We start from the raw sequence: 23,741 nt of genomic DNA on the forward strand, positions 1-23,741 counted from the left end.
CAATAATCGAAATATTTATTTTGCACCGGTTTTTATTTTTTGAAGGTATTTCAAATTCAGCTCAAAATAATGACATAACCTATATTCGTGACACATAGAACGTTGTCGAGGGTACTTCTCCAATTAAAGGTAAAGTTTTTTTTCATTATCATTTGGCATTAGACGGCGTATACACCTACAAATCGATAGAGACGCCGCACACAAAAACTATGGACCATGTTTACAATAACAAAACAGTAGATAAAATATATTTGCTGTGAACCAATTTATTCCTTCAACATTAACAATAATCTCTGTTTGATTTGAATCAAAATTAGCTAGTCAAACAAAAAAAAGTTTTGTTCCGGTTGATTTTTTTGTTAAAATGATTTAGGTATTTATTAGCTGTCAATAACAGTTGAGCTGATGTTATTTATAGTATTTATGTTGATTAAATTCTACTATACCTTTACATCAAGAAAAAATTTGGTTCAATTTTTCTATGATCTTATTTGTGTAATGACACAACTAAGTTTACTATTTAAATTAACCGTATTAGTTTTATTTTTGATAAATTTATCTAAAGTTTATTCATTTACAACATATTTTTCAATTTGAAATGTTTGTCAAGAAATTGACAGGAACGTACAAGTGAAGCATTTGATATTTTTATCATAGTATTGATTGAAACAAAATAATTCACTAAGAAAATGTTGTTTCATAGTTTCAAGCAATAATATTGGCTATATCAAACCAGATTTTATGTCACTATTTCATTAAATTAATCGTTGTGAGAAACCCAACCTGATTATTTTTACAATTTTTTTCTCTGCGTGTGGAAGCAACCATGAAATATGTCGAAGGAGGAAATTCGACATTTTTAATTGCTTAACTCAATTTTCGATCTTACATTCTAGGAAAATGGGTCACGAATAACAAAAATACATTCACAGCCGATTTTTTTCAATCAAGAGCGAATACTTCCTTCTTGCCTAGCCCACCTCGAATTAATTCACAAGGGGCATATCTCTACATCACTAATTTTTCTCCGAACAAATACATTGGATTAATAAGTGATGTTTGTAGTACTTTTAAAAATTTTCGTTACTCATGATTGTATTCAGTGCTTGTCATGTAAAGCCTTACAAAATTATATTCTGTTATGTATCCTCATGTACCGGATACAGCCTCTCGCTAGAGCTACATCAGTACACTATGTGATGAAGTTTGAAACATCTATCCGCTTCTTCAACAAGTCTCATAATTTATCTCAACTCTTCCACCAAGTCGATGGCAGAAGACTGTTGTATCTTCTAACGAACTTTCACCACCAGGAAAAACATAAATTCCCTTTTCAGCCTCTTGTTTCGCGAGGTGACGTTCTACATGAGTGCTCGTCAATAGGGTGGCTCTAAAACGGTATTAACATGTTTAAAATACATCACAGTTGGAGTCGATTGACTGATTCAAAAACATTTGAACCACAGGTGGGCTGTAATCAATATAATCTTGATTAGAACAAAATCAGCAATCGCATTAAATTGTATGCATTCAGTAAAAACCATTCAAGCGAAGAGGTTGTGTTTCGATTGTACTGGCTCGTGAGTTAACGGCTGCTACCGAGACAATTCTAAGCTTCAGGTAGTTAAACTGCCCATAGCAAACGCAATATTCGGGGCGTTTCCCGACTGGAAAGCTAGCAACGAAGGCCATCCCGTTCATACGCACAGAGGTGTAGAGACACAGAGGTGCGAGAGCATAGAAGTGACGAGTCACAGAGGTGCCATCGCATAAAGGTGCGAAGACGAAGGGGTGCAAAGGCACAGAGGTGCTAAAGCAACCCAGTGCTGATCTACCAGGTACCAGAATTTGTACGCTGCGTAGGATCAAAAGAGACGGCATATATCGCGAGGTGCTACACTGCAAGCATCGCATTTGATCGCCACCAAGAGCAAAAGCACTGTACCTGGGGTCAGGTACAGGCAGCACAGCAAGTGCAGTGGTGTTCACAACGACGGCAGAGCAACTGAGATAGCAGTAAACGACAGAAGACTGCCAATTGGAAACAGCAAAAGACTGCCAATTGGAAATCGTTGGAAGAGCTTCACGTCGTTCTTCACGATAAAGGAACAGAGACATCAGCTACAAGGTAGATTTAATTTAATTTATTTTTTATTTCTTATATCTGAAATTTTACTAAACATAAGTTTTTATTTTGGTATTATTAATTTACAAAAAAAATTTAATGTAATGGATGATCTCATGGAAGATCATCCGAATCCGATTCCGGATACTAGTAAAAGTTTAAATACTCCGAGGGCTAAACATTATCCACAGGGTACCACTGGGCCATGGATAGTCTATCTTCGAAAAAAAGAAAAGATTTTAAACTTGATGCAAATTACAAAGGATTTGACATCACATTTCTCTGAAGTTAAAGAAATCTGTAAGGTTAATAGAGATAAAATTCGAGTTGTAGTTAACGACTTGAAACAGGCAAACGATATTGTAACCTGTAAATTATTTGCTATTGAATATCGAGTTTACATTCCATCGAAGGAGGTAGAAATTGACGGTGTTGTGACTGAAGCAAGTCTGACAGCAGATGATTTACTTAAAAATGGAGTTGGCCGTTTTAAAAACTCCATGCTTGAGGGAGTTAAGATACTCGAGTGCAAACAATTGTACTCAGCATCTATTGTCGATGGAAAAAAGTCTTATCGTCCCTCAGATTCGTTTCGCGTAACATTTGCCGGATCTGCATTGCCTAGCCATGTCTATATCGATAAAATTCGTCTTCCTGTTCGGCTTTTCGTACCGCATGTTATGAATTGCACGAACTGTAAAAAATTCGGACATACAGCTACTTACTGTAGTAATAAGTCCAAATGTATCAAATGTCAAGGGCCTCATAAGGATAATCTTTGCGATAAAGATGTTGAAAAATGTGTTTATTGTGGGGAAAGCCCTCATGATGATCTTTCAGTGTGCGCTGCATTTAAGCTGCGTAAAGACAAAATGAAGCTTTCTTTAAAAGCACGGTCTAAGCGCACATATGCAGAAATGCTCAAAACGGTCATACATGTCTCCCCTTTGGAAACCGAAAACGGTTTTTCAAATCTTGCGGAGCCAGAGGAATCTGACTCTGACGGAAATAGTGAAGATACCTCGTTTGTCACTCCTCAAGGGTCTGTTAAGAGGAGATTAACAAACCACAAAATACCAAAAAAGACACCTAAAATTATACCTTCAAAAAAAGACCCCCGTGTTAAAGCTAAAAAGCCAAATTTAAAACCAAAAACTGTGCCTCCTGGTTTGTCAAATTCACAAACCAATCCAGGAACTAGCTCAAGAAAAGACAATAATCCAGTGGGCTCCATTTCACATTCACCAACAGGATTACTGAAATTTTCGGAAATTGTAGAATGGATTTTCGCTGCATTCAATATTTCTGAACCTCTAAAGACCATCATAACAGCATTCCTTCCAATAGCTAGAACTTTTTTGAAACAGTTATCAGCTCAATGGCCAGCTCTTTCAGGTTTTGTATCATTTGATGGATAATTTATCATCCGCCGCAAATGATTCAATCACTGTCCTGCAGTGGAATTGTCGAAGCATCATGCCAAAACTTGATTCATTTAAAGTTTTGTTGCATAGTCAAAAATGTGATGTATTTGCTTTGTGCGAAACATGGCTTACATCAAACATAGCCTTAAATTTTAATGACTTTAACATTATACGTCTCGACAGAGACTCCCCGTATGGTGGAGTGCTTTTAGGAATTAAGAAATGTTATTCCTTTTATAGATTAAACATTCCTTCGACTTCTAGTATAGAAGTTGTTGCTTGTCAAATAAACATTAAAGGAAAGGACATTTGCATTGCTTCGGTATATATTCCTCCAAGAGCTCAAGTTGGACAACGACAGCTTAATGAAATTGTCGAAGCCCTTCCTGCTCCACGTTTGATTTTAGGAGATTTCAATTCGCACGGAATGATGTGGGGTTCCGTTTACAATGATAGCAGATCATCTCTAATATATAATATTTGCGACAATTTTAGCATGACGGTACTAAATATGGGTAGCATGACACGGATCCCAAGACCTCCTGCACGTCCAAGTGCATTAGATTTATCTCTTTGTTCGACTTCAATTCGACTAGATTGCACCTGGAAAGTATTTCCTGATTTACATGGTAGCGATCATTTACCAATCATCATCTCAATTAGCAGTAACAAAGGCATTGCTAATTCAGTTAATATTCCATATGATTTGACAAAAAATATTGACTGGATTAAATTCCAAAGTAATATTTCAAGTGTCTTAACTTCAATGGAAGAGCTTCCCCCACTTGAAGAATATGACTTCCTCGTTTGTTCGATTCTGGAGGCCGCAGAACAAGCCCAAACCAAACGATTTCTTGGTCCATCGTCTAACAGAAGACCTCCAAATCCTTGGTGGGACAAAGAGTGCTCAGATGCTAAACACGCGAAACAAAATGCTTTCAAGACGTTTTTAAAACGAGGAGGAGGAACTCCTCAGAATTTTGAAAAATTCTTGGTTTTAGAAACCAAGTACAAGAGCATACTTCGAGCCAAAAAATGTAGCTATTGGAGACATTTTGTGGAAGGTTTGTCAAGAGAAACCTCAATGAGCACTCTTTGGAATACGGCCAGACGAATGAGGAATCGTAACGTAGGAAATGAGAGTGAGGAGTACTCGAATCGATGGATATTTGATTTTGCGAGGAAAGTTTGTCCAGATTCCGTTCCTACGCATAGCATTGTTAGGGAGTCTTCTTCAAATGATGATTCCATTGATAGCCCCTTTTCAATGATGGAATTTTCCATAGCACTCATGTCTTGTAACAATAACGCTCCTGGATTGGACAGAATTAAATTCAACTTGGTGAAGAATCTGCCCGACCTCGCAAAAAGACGTTTGTTGGAATTGTTCAACAAGTTTCTTGAGCAAAATATTGTTCCACCTGACTGGAGACAAGTGAAAGTTATCGCCATTCAAAAGCCGGGGAAACCAGCTTCCAATCACAACTCATATAGACCCATTGCGATGTTGTCCTGCATCAGAAAATTGTTCGAAAAAATTATTCTACGACGTCTCGACACTTGGGTCGAGACGAACGGTTTGTTGTCAGATACTCAGTTTGGCTTCCGTAGAAATAAAGGGACGAATGATTGCCTTGCATTACTTTCGTCTGACATCCAAATTGCCTTCGCTCAAAAGCAACAAATGGCATCTGTATTTTTAGACATTAAAGGAGCATTTGATTCAGTTTCCATTGATGTTCTTTCAGACAAGCTCCACCAACATGGACTCCCAGCGGTTATAAATAATTATTTGCACAACCTTTTGTCAGAGAAACGCATGCATTTTTCACATGGCGATTTGGCAACAACCAGAATTAGCTACATGGGTCTCCCGCAAGGCTCATGCCTCAGTCCGCTCCTCTATAATTTTTACGTGAATGACATTGACAGCTGTCTAGTAACCCCATGTACACTAAGACAATTGGCAGATGATGGCGTGGTTTCAGTTACTGGATCCAAAGATATTGATCTGCAAAAACCATTGCAAGATACCTTAGATAAATTGTCCGTTTGGGCTGTTCATCTTGGTATCGAATTCTCTGCGGAGAAAACAGAGCTGGTCGTCTTTTCAAAAAAGCATGATCCCGCGCAACTTCAGCTTCATATGATGGGAAGAATAATCGAACAGGTTTTGACTTTCAAATACCTCGGGGTGTGGTTTGATTCCAAATGCACGTGGGGAGGACACATTAGGTATCTGATAACGAAATGCCAACAAAGAGTAAATTTTCTTCGAACAATAACAGGGTCTTGGTGGGGTGCTCATCCGCAAGATCTAATAAAATTGTATCAGACAACGATACTTTCAGTGATGGAATATGGATGCGTTTGTTTTCGTTCCGCTGCAAATTCTCATATTATCAAACTTGAGCGAATTCAGTACCGTTGTTTGCGAATTGCTTTAGGCTGCATGCATTCGACACATACAATGAGTCTTGAAGTTCTGGCGGGAATTCTTCCATTAAAAGATCGATTTTGGGAGCTTTCATCACGCCTGCTAATAAGATGTGATGTGCTGAATCCCATGGTAATTAATAATTTCGAACGACTAGTCGAGCTTCGATCTCAAACAAAATTCATGACAGTATATTTTAACCATATGTCACAGGAAATCAACCCTTCAAGATATATTCCTATCCGTATCAGCCTCCTAAATGTACCTGACTCAACTTTATTTTTCGACACATCCATGCAGCGCGAAGTGCGTGGAATCCCGGACCACCTACGCTCTATGGAAATCCCAAAAATATTTTCAAGTAAGTTCAGGCATATTAACTCTGAGAAAATGTTTTACACGTACGGATCGCGAATGGAAGAAGCGACAGGGTTTGGTATGTTCAACAATAATGTTTCGGCCTCATTCAAGCTTCAAGAACCTGCATCTGTTTATATAGCAGAGTTAGCAGCAGTTCATTATAGCTTGAATGTAATCGTCACATTATCTCCAAACCATTATTTCCTCTTCACAGATAGTCTGAGTGCAATTGAAGCCATTCGCTCAAACGCTGCTGGCAAAAATGAACCGTTTTTCTTGGGTAAAATAAAACAGTGTCTGAACGACATATTGAATAATAATTATCTAATCACAATAGTTTGGGTTCCGGCTCATTGCTCCATTCCAGGCAATGAAAGAGCCGATATTTTAGCCAAACGTGGTGCTATTGAGGGTGAAATTTATGAGAGACCGATTGCTTTCAACGAATTCTATAGCGCGTCTCGCCAAAGAACACTTGCCAGCTGGCAAGCTTCTTGGGATAAAGATGATCTGGGTCGGTGGATGCACTCAATTATTCCTAAAATATCGACAAAGGCATGGTTCAGGGGACTGGATGTGAGTAGAGATTTCATTCGTGTGATGTCCAGACTCATGTCCAATCACTACACGTTAGATGCACATCTCCTTCGAATTGGACTTTCCGAGACTAATCATTGTGCTTGCGGCGAAGGTTACCGCGATATTGACCATGTTGTTTGGACATGCGTGGAGTTTCGTGATGTCAGATCTCAACTAATAAATTCCTTGCGTACCCAAGGTAGACTATCCAATGTCCCAGTTCGCGACATTCTTGCTTGTCGTGACCTTCCATACATGAAACTTCTTTATCATTTCATTAAATCCATTGGAGTTCCAATTTAAATTTTATTTTATGTTAAACTGTTTTCTCTTCCATGAGTTCAACCAATAGCCAACTATAGGATATTGAATATAAGTGGTGAACTGATACAAACAATCCTGAAATAGTTATAAGATCATGTACAAAATAAATGTATTTTATTTAATGTAATTTAAAATAGCAACTCGCTTGATAAAAACAGTGTTTAGATTAACTAATGAGTACCAACATACTAATATGATATTCGAAAAGTATTAGGTTTAAACTACTATGTATTGTGGATGCCACGGCGAAGAAAAACTTATGTATATTGCCTATGAAATAAACGTATTTATGAAAAAAAAAAAATTAAATTGTATGGTTTCGATGTGTCGCAAATTTTCCTCGTATATGTCTCGCCCCGTAGCATTGACTAACAATTTATTTCTCTTTTTTTTCGTTCCAGATTAGACCTACCACGCAAAACCAACGAACAATTTAAGTTCCTTAACAGCATTTTCTCCTCACCGTTTTCTTTTCATTTAGGAACCAGCGACAGCCAGCGTATAGAATAATCAAGCGATAATTCACCGTAACCGGAAGGAAATTACCTGAAGTGTTTTTGTTAGAAGTGTCAGATTGTGCTCGAATTTATCGATTCCGATCAGCGATTAAAAACAAAGCAATGGGTCGGATGTAACCGGTGTCACCTAGTTGCAAAAGTGAACTGAATATCATTATCTTTCAACCAAAAAAATTGCAATTGGAAACACATGAAGTGACAGAAGACTTTGCTTGTGTGTTAGTTTCTGTTCTATGATTTTGGTTGAAAGTATATTTTGAAATAAGTAAAGTACTTCTTAACAGTCACCAACATCACAGGAAGACCAGTGAACTGTAATCATGGCGGAAGCGGAGGGAGGATCGGAGCAGGATGATGTTTCATTCTTGCGTACGGTAAGTAGACATCTACAAAAATGTATTCATATTTTATTTTACAGCTAATTACCAGATGAACTGAGTCGGTAGTTTAGAAAATAAAATATCAAAGCTCGACCTAGAAGAATCTTAGTGTCACTAAGATCGTGAAACTGTTTCGTATACTAAGAAGTTCAACGTTTATTATAAACAAGAGGTCAAGTTTTGCTCCGAAACGCTAAATCAAGATTTTACATTACTTAGGCACCTGCCTACATTTTTTTACACAACTCCCTTGTGCGTAAGCTCCTGGTTTTAACAGAAAAAAAACGTGAACTTTACACTATTATTTCACCCCTTATAACGACGTTTTAACGAGAAATAAAATCACTCAGTGGGAGCTAACGTAGGGAATTGACAGAAACAATCGAAAGGGAGCTGCATATGATAAATCTAAATGAATTGAATGAATGATCGTCGATCCACTTTTATCTTATGAATGTTTAAATATTATTGTTATGATCTGGTTCCGCTTCTGATGTAAGATAACTATATTCATTTGCACTTCAACATCCATCATACAGGCCCATTATCAAAATAGATAGATTTGTTTTCTTCGTTCCATGCTTTGACTTCAACATTAGGATGAAAATAATGTAAAGCAAGTAAAATTTACCCCCAAAGAGAACTCATATTGTAATCAAAAGAGCTCGAAATGGAGATAATTTTTCTAAAATTTCTACCCTTGAGCAGCCATATTGACGGAGCTAGAGTGGTTCTATTGATTTTCATTTAGTTTTTGAAGAAACCGCGCTACCGAAAAAATGGAAAAAAGAAATCAGAAATGTATAGGCATCTCCGAAACTTTCCAATTCTCTTCAAATTTTTCAAAGATGTGTTTCTTACAAAAATATTATTTTAAACATTTGGACTACATTTTTTCACACTATCGTAGTTTGTACCACTCTGGGTCTTGGACGTATCACGCCGAAACATTTTCGTACTTGTCGAATGAAATAAATAACAAACAACAATGCGTCTCCATTAATTTTCTTCAATAAGCTTCCACACGTGGCACTTAGTTCTAATAGTTTATACAACTCAAGAGCAAAACTTGGAAATTGAAGCAACGTAAAGGAGTTTCACTGTGTGCATCATACGCACACAGGTTCGTACTTCGGCTACAATTCAGAGAGCAACAAATCAAACGGAAGCGGCTCCAATGCCCTTTTGTTAATGAACATGTGTGTCAGATGGCGATAAAATAAAAAAAAACTACAAGAATCATCCCTATACGGTTGATCACTTTGTTGATGTAGGCAACCAAAATTTTAAATAATCGATATTTTATATTAAACGATTCTTCTTCTTTCTTATGGTTGGCGTCACCCTACTTCACAGTTTAGTTTCGTTTATAGTTCAATGGACTTACTTTTCACCAGCGAAAACATCGAGTCGTTATTCTTTGACGTGTTTTATATGAAACTGAAGTTTCACTTTTGCTGTGAATGACCAATCAGAGCAATGACTTTCAACTAATATGTCGCTTACTCCTGCAAAAGCATCGTCACTGTTAAGAAGAGCCAGTTAGTCAGGATAGCGTGTTAACTTTTCAACAGGCAAAATACGACACTACTCTCCATTAATAAAAAAATTAAATTATATACAGTTAAACATGGTATTTATTAGTATCTCTTCGGTTTGTAAAAATATTTACAATCAATAGGTGAAATAATATTGCAAATCTAAACATTGACTGAGCTGTAGGTGTTCAAAAGCTGACCACATTATATAGGTTTACTTCCTTAAATTTCTAATTTGGTACAATGAACAATTTATTGACATTCTTTTACTCTGTCGGTCGTAAATAGCTAAGATTTTTCTCAACTGCAACACCGTATTTTTCCTAAATCATACACCAGTAGCAGACATTCGTAACCGCCCCGTGATTCTACTTTATTCGACGTGATTGAAAACTCCTTGTCATCTTTTTCCGGTGCTGATAGTCTCAGTTGCGTTTTCAAATCCAAACTTTGGTATTGGTTTTCGTTTTCTTAATAGAGGGTATGAAATTAAATAAAGCTGTGTGCATCGTTCGTAAAAGCGTATTATGTTTTCTTCTTTCGTACCAGCACATATCGGTTTTGTATCGTCGTTTTATGCTACTTTCTGTGCTTCCGGAATCGAAAACGAAAGACCAGGAGTGCAGAATTAAGTTTATATACCTTCATACTTATAATTTCTGCTAACTAGAAGAATTTATCAGTTAGTTTTATGGGACTTGTGCCTGTTTTTGATCATCGTTTGTGGAAAAATGCCCCTGAAATTGTAAATCTTTCACTTATCGTGCGGATACCGGTGATACCGGCAGTAAGGGCCAATACTCATACACTTCTCAATTTTTTCAATCATTTAGTCATAAAAGCTTTGAATTTGACTTTATAATTCCACAAGACATGAATAAATGTATTAACCTGAATCGGATCGTTGTATCAAATTGATACAAACCCAATCTTCAAATCAAATTTTAGGAAAATTAATTAATATTTCGCCGTGAGTTTTTGGCTCATGCTCTACTTTTACAAAATCAAAGAAAAAAATTTATCAACAGATTTCTGTGTCGTCACCGAAAGCCACTACAAAAAATGTCACACTTTGATTCCTATGTATCAGATTGATACAATCCATAAATGCAGTATACATCGCTGCTATATATGAATGTGACTATCAGAAATTCCTATCAGAATAGAGATGGTCGAGTTTAGGGTATTTGTACCCTAAAACTGACGGGTACGGGTCTGGTTCAGATCCAAAAAAATATTAGCCGAATTCGGGTCGGGTACGGGTGACGATTTTTTTTATTCATTTTTAACGGGTACGGGTCAGGTTCGAGTTCATAGCTTTGGTCGATTTACGGGTATTCGAACCCGAGTACCAAATTTTTTTCGGGTTTGGGTTGGGTACAGGTAAAGATTTTTATTTATCGGGTATAAGGCGGGTCCGGGTTTAACTCGACCACAGAGATGTCTATCTCCTCTGTGTGACGAAGAGCAAGCAAAATTTCTCCCCTCGCACTGACAACTTCAACGAGAGCTCTTTTCTTTCACATTTATACACCACTGTTGTGTAAGTGTGCACGCATCAAGAGTGCGTTTGTTTATTTCCTTTTACATCTTCCACTGAATCGCACCAAAGTGCTAGAGCATTAGCTAATAAATTCTCTGAGGTGGATGCAGATACTTTCACAGAGGTGCACACGCCGGTGAGCACTCTGCTGTATGGTTTTCGTAGATGAAGCGTGGACACGCAAAATCAGCAAAATAAAACAATTTATCGTAAAATTTTCGGTTTTCCTTGCAAATTTTTCATAGCAAGGCCAGATCTACTCTCTATTAATTGAAGTTCACAGAAGTGTTCGCTCACAATCACGCGCCAGTGGTCACTTGGGTGTATTTAGACGAGAGCGCGTGTGAGCGATTCATGCGAAGAGAATGTGTTTCACTCGCGCCAGCTGCTTTAACCACAAGCACACACTCCAATGCTGTCTATTCGACACTGAGAAGAAGTGCGCTTTCCTCTTTGTGCGGTGCTTCGTTTTTTTCATCCTCGGTGTGGCAGAAATCTGACTCTAGCGTTTATCACTGTGGTGAAATGCCATCTCTGCTCGACCATCTCTATATTAGAACTACATGAACTTGTGTGTCTATACTTGCGTGCTCATATAGTGGATCACACACATACAGACGATACATTTGATTGTTTCGTGTAACCCTAGATCAACCCATAAGATTTCAGCTAAACTTGGCACAGATCTGTTTGCACTTTGGAAGCAGTCGTAAGGATATTTTTATGTGGAGAGAAGGAGTATCAAGTGTCCTTCACAGGAGGATCTTAGGTGAAATAGATCAAATTTTACGAGAATTAAATCCTCTTGACGAGTACAGATAATACTCTTATCCCAGATGCGATTTAAGGAATCTTTTTAGGGGAAGGATGTAGCAAGTGTACTTAACAAAAGGTAGGGGAGTGATTGATGGCGCGGTTGTTGAAAAACCAGGCCAGTCCCACAGGTTGATCGTGAAATAGATCCAGATGATCCCGCGTCGAGCTGACACCGGAACAAAAGTGAAGAAATGCAACCCTGTGAACGCAAAGAAGATGAAACACAGTCCGAACCTTTTGATTGGGAACGAGGTCAAAAAGGTCATTTCGTCCGTCTGGTTCGTCCAACAAGCAATGAAGCGGGTCGGACTTGAAGGTAACGAAGGGTCGGACTTCAAGGTAACGAAGAGAGTTAACCGGACCAATAAACAGAATACGATGACCAAAACCCGCACCAGGTGCAGCCGAAATGCATCGTAATGGAAGACGTATATCAAAGCGGACACCACTCTCCGGTCTTGAATTTTTCATCGACATGGAATTTCGGGAGAAGTTTCAGAAGAAAAAGGGCAAATAATTTGCTTACATGGTGTGACAAGAGATCAGTGTATATGTTGAATTCAATAAGACGTACATAACGATCGGAACCTTCAAAGGCCTAATATATAAAGAACACTCTGTTTCGGCAGAATCTGGCATCGTACCATTGCGCGAAACCGGCGATGGAGTGGTACGAAGACAACGATCTTGTTTTTGTACCAAACGAGGTAAATCCGCCAAGGTCTTCAAAAACGACAAATATTTGAAGAAAAAGTGAATAAAGTTGTCTAAGAAAGATGACGCAAGTGTTGCACATAATTTGAAGGGTAGTGTTAAATCAAAAGTCATACATTTACTCTAGGAGAGGAGGTTGAATGAACTAACTTTGCAAAAACATAGCGTACATGTGCGTATCTAATCCCTGAGAGTTTCATAAATATACAAATCAAAATAAATTTTTGGTGATCATTTTTGTCTGTTGATTGTTTTCGAGTACAGTGCTTATTCTAAACTACCGACCCAAATAAATGTAGCCTTGATAAACATGCGATTCCAGGAGAGCTTTATCTGTTTAATATTACACAATAATCTAGGGTTACACTGCCGCTGCAGTGAGATCTGCTTTTACTATTTAATTCATTGCTTCTGAGGATTAGATGGAAATCTTTGCATTTACTTAGAAAGCTAGTGTCGATATAGCAAAAGTATTGCAGATTTTTTCTGCAAAATTTTCTGTGATTATTCTTCTTATTCTTCATATTCGGCATATCTACTAAAAAAACATCAGTTTTCAAATGAATCCTGTACCGCTTTTTTAATAGTAGTTTTAAATATGATTAAACTCATTCATTACATATTTTTCATGCTCCAACTCTTGTTGTAGGAAATCGATGTTTTGAAAAAAAATTAAACATAATAGACTATAGTATTTTCTTTCTTCTTTTGCATTTTTTGGTTCTGCTTTGGAACCACGAATATAGGAAGACATGGTATGTCTGTCCTGTACGGCAACAGGCGAACGTGTCTGTCTGGCGGCTGAAGGCTTCGGCAACCGGCACTGCTTTCTTGAGAACATCGCCGACAAAAACATCCCACCGGACCTGTCGCAGTGTGTGTTTGTGATCGAGCAGGCGCTCTCGGTTCGTGCTCTGCAGGAACTGGTGACGGCCGCCGGTTCCGAAACCGTAAGTACTCTTTCTACTAAATCAAACCGCAGATACTGCCAACGTGACACATACAGAAGGAAAAAAAACAAACTACCGACATTAGCAATGAAAACACGATACATTATAAATTTAGCAACAGGTACAGCAAATTCAAACTTGGAATATGGTGCACTGATTTTACTGTAACAAAACGAACACTTGCGAGAGATGAAGAAACATGATAGAAGGCACAATACTTATGGGCAACATTATTATATTATTAAGGTAGCATCAAAAGCACAATTTGCAATATTAGGGTATCCATGTAGTTCATCACACAATTGAAACAGGATAATACTCGCTCTTACTGCATAATGTTTCACGCCATAAGCTAAATCAAGGTCACAATTTGCAAAAATTCAAACATTTTTTTCAATAACAAAAGATATTTTTCAATTTCGACCAATCTACAAAAAAATGGTCCCCTTTGCATTTTTGTTAAGCCAAATCCCAAACCATAAGTGTGATAAGTGCGTTTTGATTTTTGCTATTTTCCCGAATCCGAATGCCGTGACTGTGTATTGCGTTTTGACAGCCTATCTGTTCACTAGCCCCTTTCCATGTACGAAGTTTATGGGCAAAAACACTTAACATAAGCTCACAGGAAAAAAAAAACAAACACTCCCATATGTTCACCACACCCTAGGCGGTTGAGAGATTTGAAACATTTGCTTGCTTTACACCAACCTTGAATAAGGTTTTCTCCCTTGTAGGGGTATAGAAATGGAACACATCAATAAATGAATTTGAATCTTCGAACGAAACGGCAAAGTGTATTTTTTGCGTAGTTTTTTCGCATTCTCTGTGATTTAGTAATTTTATTCTACGAAATTTACCTCTTTTAGATTTCATTCTCTTGAAATTCAGTGCTTTGAATCCAATTTCGCAGAATTCCATTTTGGATATTTTCCCGAGGGCGTCTTCCGAAAAGCACACTTTCACGAGTATCCAACATTCCCGGAAAAATAAAAAATGGGACTTGTTTTTTTAAGCAATGTTGCGATGCACTCTCTTACCATTCATTTCCCACCAAAAGCCATTTCGCCAGAAGGTTTATTAAACCGAAGGTCAATTCGATGAAATAAATTATTTCTAATATTATCACACTCGAACGACTAAATAGATTATAATTAGGTATTAATTGATTGTAAGAATTAGAACCTGGATTTACGTAAATTTAATTTAGTTCTATTAGAAATAACGCGATTTTCGATTTAATTTACGCGATTATCGCATAAAAAATGTTTTAGTATAATGCATAATCAAGGAAATTTCAATACACAAAACAATACAAGCTTCAGTAATCGGAGTATTGTAGATTATACATTAACATTACTGAATTATTTACTTATATAGAATCTATTTAGGATCCTTGGCAACCAAGAATTCTAAGGAGAAAATAATCGCGTGACTAATGCATGAATTTTGTTTGTGGTATATACTTGTGGTACAATAGAAAGACAATTTGACATACTGTAATAAGATCTGTGGAAATACTTGCTCACTCCAAAAAATCCTTCGAATATAGGCTTCGAGATCAACCAACGTAACTGGTGACATTAGTCCATACTCGTAGTATCACATTCAATGAGTTGGATCATTACTATGAAATACGAAGATGTGCTAGGGTAACATTACCTCCATTCATCTCAGCTCCCTTAGGCATTTATAAAAACCATTAGCTAGAAGAGCTAGACTTTAAGAGAGAGATGAAATTAGGAGCATTCGCTTCGAGTTTTTCGAACTATTGTGGTATTACTTCTTAGAACCGAAGCAAAGATATTGTATCCGGTTTTATCACAATTCGTTGGTTGAGAGTCGAACTAATTGGTAAAATAATTTGGCGACTCTACTAATCAGATGACTATTGGTACAATAGCCATAGTTCAACCAAAAATTACTTGTAGTACAGGCCCTAATATTTTCCAGCGTAACTAAAAGCCTTAATAGAAGTATTGTGCACGGTAGATATTCGAGATGGCTATTACAATTATAAGTCTTATTTCGTAGGTTATATATCATTAAAAAACTACCTGTAGACCTTAAAATATACCAGTACAACTAAGTGCATTAACGACATTGTGTACATGTTCCATGCTCGAGTTACCACACTGAATACTAACAGCATTAAAAAAGTTTATATAAGCTGCTGATTTCTCGTGTTGATTTTAGGACATGTTTTCAATTAGGCTCTTGTATGACAGAAAATATGCATAAAACAGACCGGAATAGACAAGTTTGCAGTATGGAGCTCCAAAACTATGAACAGAAAACAATACATACATAAGCGGCTGTAGATCTTGCTGTGGCACAGTTTAGACCTTAAGGACAACAATCTAAACAATTCTTAGATTTTGGAACATCCAATACGGATTTCCATTTCCTAAAAACAGCTAGATTTGATGTTTTATTTATAATCTATCAACTAAAATGAAAAAAACTCTCTTTCCGCGAGAAAAGTTTAAAAAAAAAATGAGCCACAATTTCATTGTGTTTCATTGTACTGATTGCCATTAGCGTAACTGCCCATTATTTTCCTGAATTCTTACATTACTTATTATATGTACTATATATAATTATTGTGCTCATTTATCTTCAGTCATGATAAAATTTAATTAGGAGTGAATCGCGATGATTCCTATTTACTTTCGAAGAGCCTAAGCAAAAATTTCTTAACAGTTTTCAAAAAATAGAAAGATCTCAGAAACAGTTTCTCCCGATTGATTTAGTGTCTTCGAGGTAATTATCGGAACTATGGTGAAATTTTTACGCTACAAAAATTGTATTCATTCTATTTTTTAAATAGCACTTAAAAATATATTAATTCAACAACAGGACCCTTGATTTTTTCTTAATTTACGCTATGTTGTAGCAGACAATAGATGAAGTTCTTTGCACTGTAGGTCAAGATAGAAAAATGATGAGAAAAGCTTACATATCTGATATCACTGACTTGATTTCCACTTTTTTAATGAGACTAAAGACGTCAACAGTAAAAAATCTAAGAAATTACGTGAAGTTTTGAACATTTGAATATTTTAAATGAAATCGTATTGGATTTCATGAGAAAACACTAAATTTAAACGAAAAAGGTTTGCGTTAGAATTTGACTAAATGCTACAATTTTGGAGAAGTGATTTTAAAATAATGTTTCCTGAGACCCTTCTACTACCGATCGTTTCCGAACCATTTTCGAATCTTGTTAAGGGCACATTATTCGTAAATAGTGAATAATGTTTTGTAATAATTTTTTTATGATGTAAGGCTACGGTTAAACAACTATACATTATTATGAATCTCTTCATTTTTTCTACTTTTTTAAGAACAAAAATCCTCATAAAAAGAATCATCAACTACTAACTTTCACTAATTTTGAAAATTTTTAACTTTTTTGTACACATCTCCGCTTTTTGACCTATATGGCAGTGAACTTCATCAGTTTGTCTACTACAACATATTCAAAATTAAACAATCAAAGATAGTTTCATTGAGTTAAGGAGCTATTTTATAAACTATAAATATTATAAAATCATTATTGTTCCGATAATTACCCTAAATAACAAAATTTGTAATTTACAATTAGCTTTTGCCTATGCCCTTCTCACTAAATATCTAAGTTTCTTTTTTACTCGTACAACCATGTTTATTTCAAGGGAAAAGCGTTGAGCGGTACTAGTGACAATTGCATTTGATTTCATTGTCTCAAACAAAAAGTAACTAAACTATTTTTTACGCTCAATTACTCCGTTGTTCATTAATAATGAAACATTTTTTGACAATTACAACAATAATTCACAATAACCAGTGAAATAAATATTTTACCAAGACGATTACTGAGAATTTAACAAACGGCGCAAAATAAAATTTTGTATAAAAATTGGATTGGGAGGGGGGGGGGGAGAAGGGGGCATTCGCCCCGGGCGCAATATTTGAAGGGGCGGCAAAGTCATCTTTGGGACCTTTTTTTGCTCGTCGAAGATCTTTGCAAATTACCGGATTTTTGTTTTTTGCTCACTAATCCAACGATGAGGGCAGCAAAACTCTTATTTTGCCCGAGCGCCACCTTTCCTCGGTACGCCACTGAACCTATGAGACGTACTGTGTGCTTCCTGTAATATTCATTGATTTTTAAAATTCCAAAAATGCATCAGTTTTTTTAAAACGACACTAGTTTCTTAACATTTTTGCGTTAAACCAAACAGGTAAATATCTTTGAAATCACTGAGTATGAGAATTGTTTACACTCTTAAAACGTTTTTTGCACGTAGTTCGGATCTCTGATTCATGGGCGACTATTTTGTAGAACATAGCTTGTGGGGAATGTGGGAATAAATCGAATTTATTTTCTTCAGAAACTCAATACATAGTGTACAAAAATTACTTTTGAGAGCGGTTATTCTCAAAAGTAATATTTGTACACTATGTACTGTTCTATTCCTTAATGCTTTTAATATAAAATAACAATAAACTAGAAAAAAAATATTTAGATGGTTTTTCAAACTATTTCAAAATTGTTTTTGGTAATTATTCGCGTTTCGTCGCAAAACATAATCGATCGGAAACTCACATCCGAAAAAAACGAATATACGTATATATTTTTCATTAGATTTTTTTTAATACATAAATAAATGAATATTTTTCATCAATATTCGCTCAGATCGCCTCAATTTTCAAACAGATTTATATTTCCACAAGATTTTCCAAATTACAAAAATTTAATATTTTCATAGTCCATATAACTTTGTTTTAATTGAATTTATCAACTCTGCAACCTCTGTCCCGGATTGGCGGTTCAATGCATAGGGCACTGGTCTGCATCAGTTGTCGTATGTTCGAGACCCGACCTGGAAGGATTCGTAGTGTCATTAGAATCGTAGCACCAGCCATGCAATGGTTCTGTACACTCTGAATCGGCTGCGAAGTCTGTTGAAACACAAGGTCAATTTCCACCATGTAAACAAAATGTAATATCAAGGCTTTGACATCCTCTAAAACGCGACATTTCGGTTTTATATTAACTTTCATTTCTCCAGTTTGGGAAAATTTTATTTAAATTTATTTCCTCCATTGTTCAAATTTTAGCACTCAGTTCTCATACATAAAATCTGTGTATTATTTTGTTCATTTATTATGATTTTTTCAATGTCTCGTACACATTGACATATTCACATGCAGTAAACTTTAAAATATCATAACTCATCTCTAAATAGTTCAGTTTTAATCAACAGTTGGTACAGTTATTACATAACAGACATATTCGACTCAAATTTTCTCATATGGGAAGGTAAAATACAGTACCATACTTATATCATATTTAAAACTCCTCCCGGCGAACAACCACATTTAGGTTAAAACCGGGGAAAATGATGGATTTAAAAAATATTATTGATTTTTTATTTAATAATATAAATTTAAAGGCATACTTAACGCTCGGATTTTTTTTTCTCGAAATACAGTACATTGTACAGAAAAAAACAAAAAATACAGTACATCGGCTTTAAAAAAAAACAGTACGTTTTACAGTACACATTTTATATAAAAATGATGACTAAAATAAAAGCAAACTATTATCAGATGATATTAATTAATCATCTCATTGTTTTTTTATTTCTCAGTTGAAATAAAATACATATTTAAGTTAAATAAAAAATAACAAAATATGCGAATCATGAAATAACCATCAATTGTATACATTTGTATCGTTTCAATCACCTCCGATTTCGATCTTTCTGCAGTTGCCGTCTCGTATTTCTCTTTTGATGAAATTTGACGAAGCAGTCCATATTGTTTTGAGGTAATTGTAGAATTCAACGCATTCGTACTTTGAATTGCACTTCACAATCAGTATCGCTTCCGGTGTATCCACTTCCAAGCACGTCTTATCTGTGGTCCAAATTTTATTGACTGCAGAAAATATGCGTTCCACTGATGCTGATGTTCCTGGTAAGCATATAATATACTCAACTATTATAGCAATGTCTTTATACTCGCAATCTGCACGTTTGAGATGGTTGAATATTTCCAGTCAGTGATTCACAATTGAAACGTTGTCATTTCTCCATTTTGTGATATTTTCATGACGAAAAGGAGAGCGACAAATTTTTTGACATTTCCATTCGTTCTGTATTATCATCTCACAAAAAAAGGGCCGAGCTACAAATGACAGATTCTCTTTGTTTATTTGGTGATTCGTAAAATACCTGATTGATTTATTATAGGATAATTATTAACAATTCGCATAAGTCTTAAGCAAAATCCTTAATCTTTCGAATATTACTAGAAACTGAGAAAATTTCTTTAACAGCGCAGCAATAATTGAAAAAGAACGTCAACAAAGAGAGGCTCTCATTTGCAGATATGCCCTTCTATCGTGGAACGATAAAATTCACCGTTCGCTGTGTGCAGAGATGCCAGATTCACAGATTAATCCCTGGCTGTTTGTGTGTGTTTATTTTCGCTATGCGATTGTGATATGCGTTGACATCAAATTGTATGGAATATTTTCAATTATCAAGTATATCCGCATATCACTTGATATCAGGCATTATTTTTATTTTATTACCACAGAACATAAACTAGTTTCGTAGCGTCAAAGGAATAAAATTGTGTATTTATTTTTTTCTGTTTAAAAAAAACAGTACTTTTGAAAGGCAAAATACAGTACAAAGAAAAATACAGTACATTTTAGAGTGAAAAACAGTACGCAGTATTTGGGTCCAAAATACAGTACAATACTGTAAAATACAGTACAGATCCGAGCCTTAGGCATACTGAATAAACTCTATGATGCCGAGGGCTTATATATTAATAATTAACATGATAACTGCAACTACAATATCGGAAGGCAATCTGTTTGATTGTGACTGCATTGTTTAAATTTCAACACTCAGCTTCTATACAGCAGAAGCAGAATGAAAAAATCGGGTACATGCGACTTAATTTGGGAAAGTCCATTTAAATATTTTTGATCACTGAAACTGGATAAAACCAGTGCAAAAAGACACGAATGTTGCAATGCAAAAATCGTTAGAGAACTTGTTTTCACTAGAAGCATTAAAAAAAACTTCGAATGGAACTTGTTTGTTACGGACTGCTTTTCACAACGACAGTCGATTTAAAACCTTTGAATGCAAAAATTTCCAACAAAGGTGTTTTAAACAACTCTTGCATTGGAAAATCCGCGACCACTCAACGTTTTTATTTGAATTTTTACTTCGAAAAAACTATTCATTAATAAAAACTAAGTTCCGCCTATCATATATTTGAATTCAACCGGTCATATGAGCAATATTTTATTGTTTATTCATTTCTGTTTTCTTTTTCAAGATGTCGGAAATACTTTCCAAATACCAAATAATATCTCTAAGTTTAAAATAACCTTTAGCTGCATTTCTTATTAACTAGCTGCGGTTCGATGATGAATCTCTAAAATTGGTACAGTTATTATTTACCTATAATATTCGACTCGAATATTCTCAGATCAAAAAATCAAATACAGCGGCGCACCTAGGTCATATTCAATAGTAACAAAATGATAGCAACAACAGAAACGAAAAACAATCTTGCTAACATTACTTTAAAACACATGCGAACAAAATCATCCAGCACAGCTCTCTTTGGCTTCTTCTTTCTATCAATTTCAGGGCAATGACTCGGTAGTAAGTACACCTTCCCTCTATAAGTACAGCATGCTTCTCTGCAAGCGATCTAGTGTAAATGAAATTGGCTGAATTTTTTGTATGGATTTATTTTCGTTTCTTCATTTTACCTTTTTTCGTTCTATTCTTTTGAAGTGATTTCTTTTCCCAATACATTCAACTGTGCCACTTCACTTATTTTTTTTTTCCAAATTTCATTTTTTTTCTTCTAATCACTATCTACATCTATCACTTTTTCTTCTATTTCTATTGTAGAATAAAATGAAACAACTTAATACAAATACTATCGCAAACAGCTGTTCAAAATATACTTTTGCTTTGGACTAAGTCTAACATTGAATGTACATGATTTTGAAGGCAAAAATAATGGCACCGCTGAAGAATAATATATACTGTGGTGGTGATGTACTTCAGTTTTAGGTACAGTTTTCATTACTATTGTTGTTTGAAGCTAAAGCGTAAGACAATTTAAAGATTCGATATCCCACCAAAAAGAACGTCCTGTCCTCGGGAATCGTACTGTTCAAATATGGCTCGTGTCCCCTACTGCACGAACTTGTATGTAGAAAATGACAAACAGCATACTTCCATTCGATTGTTCAAAAGAATCTCGAAAACATATGACAAGGATTTTTTCGCATAATATTTGCTGTGTATAAAGAAAAACGTGTGATCATTCATCTAATGTATTTTTTTTTCACTCCATTTATCAGTCTGTCCCTACAAACTACAAAATAAAAGCTACGTCATATGCCTATCCTTGTGTTATTATAAAAATAATATATTATCATTGTGTCAACTGAAATTTTCAATTCGAGAGGTACTATAAATCATTTCAAAATTGATACAATGACATTGGATGAGATTTCTCTAGTATATAACCAGATTCCATAACAAGCAACTCTTGTGTAAAATATCCAGCTCAGATAAACTCATCCAATCAATTGCGATGCAAATTTTCACACAGAAAAAGTACCGTGAAGAAACATTCTTCCATCCGAAATTACCTCACACCCATGAATGATACCCCTGCATTAAATACTGTTTTCCTCTGGTGCTGCATGTTCTCGTTGTACTGCAGTAACACAATTTTTATCTTGCACGACAGAAAAAAAGTTAATTGTGAGGAACCTCGAACATGAAAGTCGAAATCGTTGTTTTATTCTCAACCTCGAGGGCTTAATTGTAGCACGCGAACACTTTTAGATCTCCCGTGAGCATTTTTGATATGTTTATCGTTATCGTCATAAAGGAAATCAATTGATATCATCACTAATTAACAGGGTCTGAGTGTTTAGTAGAATATTTATGATAGAATATTTTTTTTTTATTTGCTTAGGAACCTCGTACACTGATGATTCGAAATACTCGTCTATTATACATGTTTTAAAAGTGTTGTGAGATACATACTGAATGTGTATAGTGGCGTGATATATCAATAGTAGAATTTAAAGGTGTGAAAACATTTTATTCTATCAATTGATATTATATTTCTGGGAAATGTGTACACTTTTGGATAGTCGTGCAGATAATGTGTGTAATTCCATTTTCTCTCCAAGCTTAGTCTGACACAACCACCGAAAGTCGTTGAACTAGCAATCAAATCCACCCAGCTGTTATGGCATACCGAAACCTCGTGGCTGTCATTCCTGTTAAAAAGTGACACTTAGCATGCAACCACCATCGCCGCCAATTTCGCCAATTTCTAAGCTTCCAAAAGTTGTGAAAATAAAATACCATTCCGCGTACTCCGCACGAAAAATAACATCTTGAAACGCAAGAAGCGCTAAACGGAAATGCAACAACAAAACTAATTTCGATGAAAATAACAAATAAACCGCAAATTAGAATGGGTGTCCAAAACAAGTAGATTAGAAACAAATTGAGCTGGAATGTTTTAACCCAGATTTGTGCGAATGTCTACCAGACTGAACAACTGTAATGTATAATCTCTATGATGGAGTTATTAACCGCTAACTAGATACAAACAATATATGATTCGACACTAATTTTCAATTTCAATTTTATTCTACTCTGTCTTCTCATTCAATCGGTAACCTAGGGCAAAGGAACTGGATCCGGACATCGTACGCTACTGTACGGCAATGCCATTCTGCTACGTCATAACAACAGCGACATGGTGAGTATTGACAACTCCAAGCATTCTTTGTGTTAGCCGTCGAGGGTGCTCTTCGAAACCCGGAGGAGGAATCGATTAAAGCCCCAAGCTACTAGTCGAATCAACGGCGGGGTGGGTATAGAAAACATCTTTTAGGTCCTCGAGTTCCAGGATCATTGAGGAGGTTGTGGGGAGGTTTTCTGATCTTGTTACTTATGGTACTCGGAGGTTAGCT

General features: G+C 35.9%; 1 protein-coding gene across 30 annotated transcripts in view; it reads left to right on the plus strand.

Moving 5' to 3' along the window:
* LOC131437234 (ryanodine receptor) overlaps positions 1-23,741 on the plus strand; it is a 75,557-nt gene that overhangs the window by 18,292 nt on the left and 33,524 nt on the right. For 13 of the 30 annotated variants that reach the window (XM_058606420.1, XM_058606431.1, XM_058606437.1 and 10 more), the window contains exons 2-5: positions 7,651-8,141; positions 13,505-13,708; positions 21,373-21,387; positions 23,450-23,527. In XM_058606420.1, coding sequence (XP_058462403.1) covers positions 8,088-8,141; positions 13,505-13,708; positions 21,373-21,387; positions 23,450-23,527 — 351 coding nt within the window. In that variant the 5' untranslated portion in view covers positions 7,651-8,087. The remainder of the gene's footprint in view (positions 1-7,650; positions 8,142-13,504; positions 13,709-21,372; positions 21,388-23,449; positions 23,528-23,741) is intronic. The other 17 variants (XM_058606428.1, XM_058606434.1, XM_058606440.1 and 14 more) reach the window with 3 other exon arrangements.

The sequence above is a fragment of the Malaya genurostris genome, chromosome 3, assembly GCF_030247185.1.
Source record: "Malaya genurostris strain Urasoe2022 chromosome 3, Malgen_1.1, whole genome shotgun sequence".
In the NCBI taxonomy this organism is placed as follows: Eukaryota; Metazoa; Arthropoda; class Insecta; order Diptera; family Culicidae; genus Malaya; species Malaya genurostris.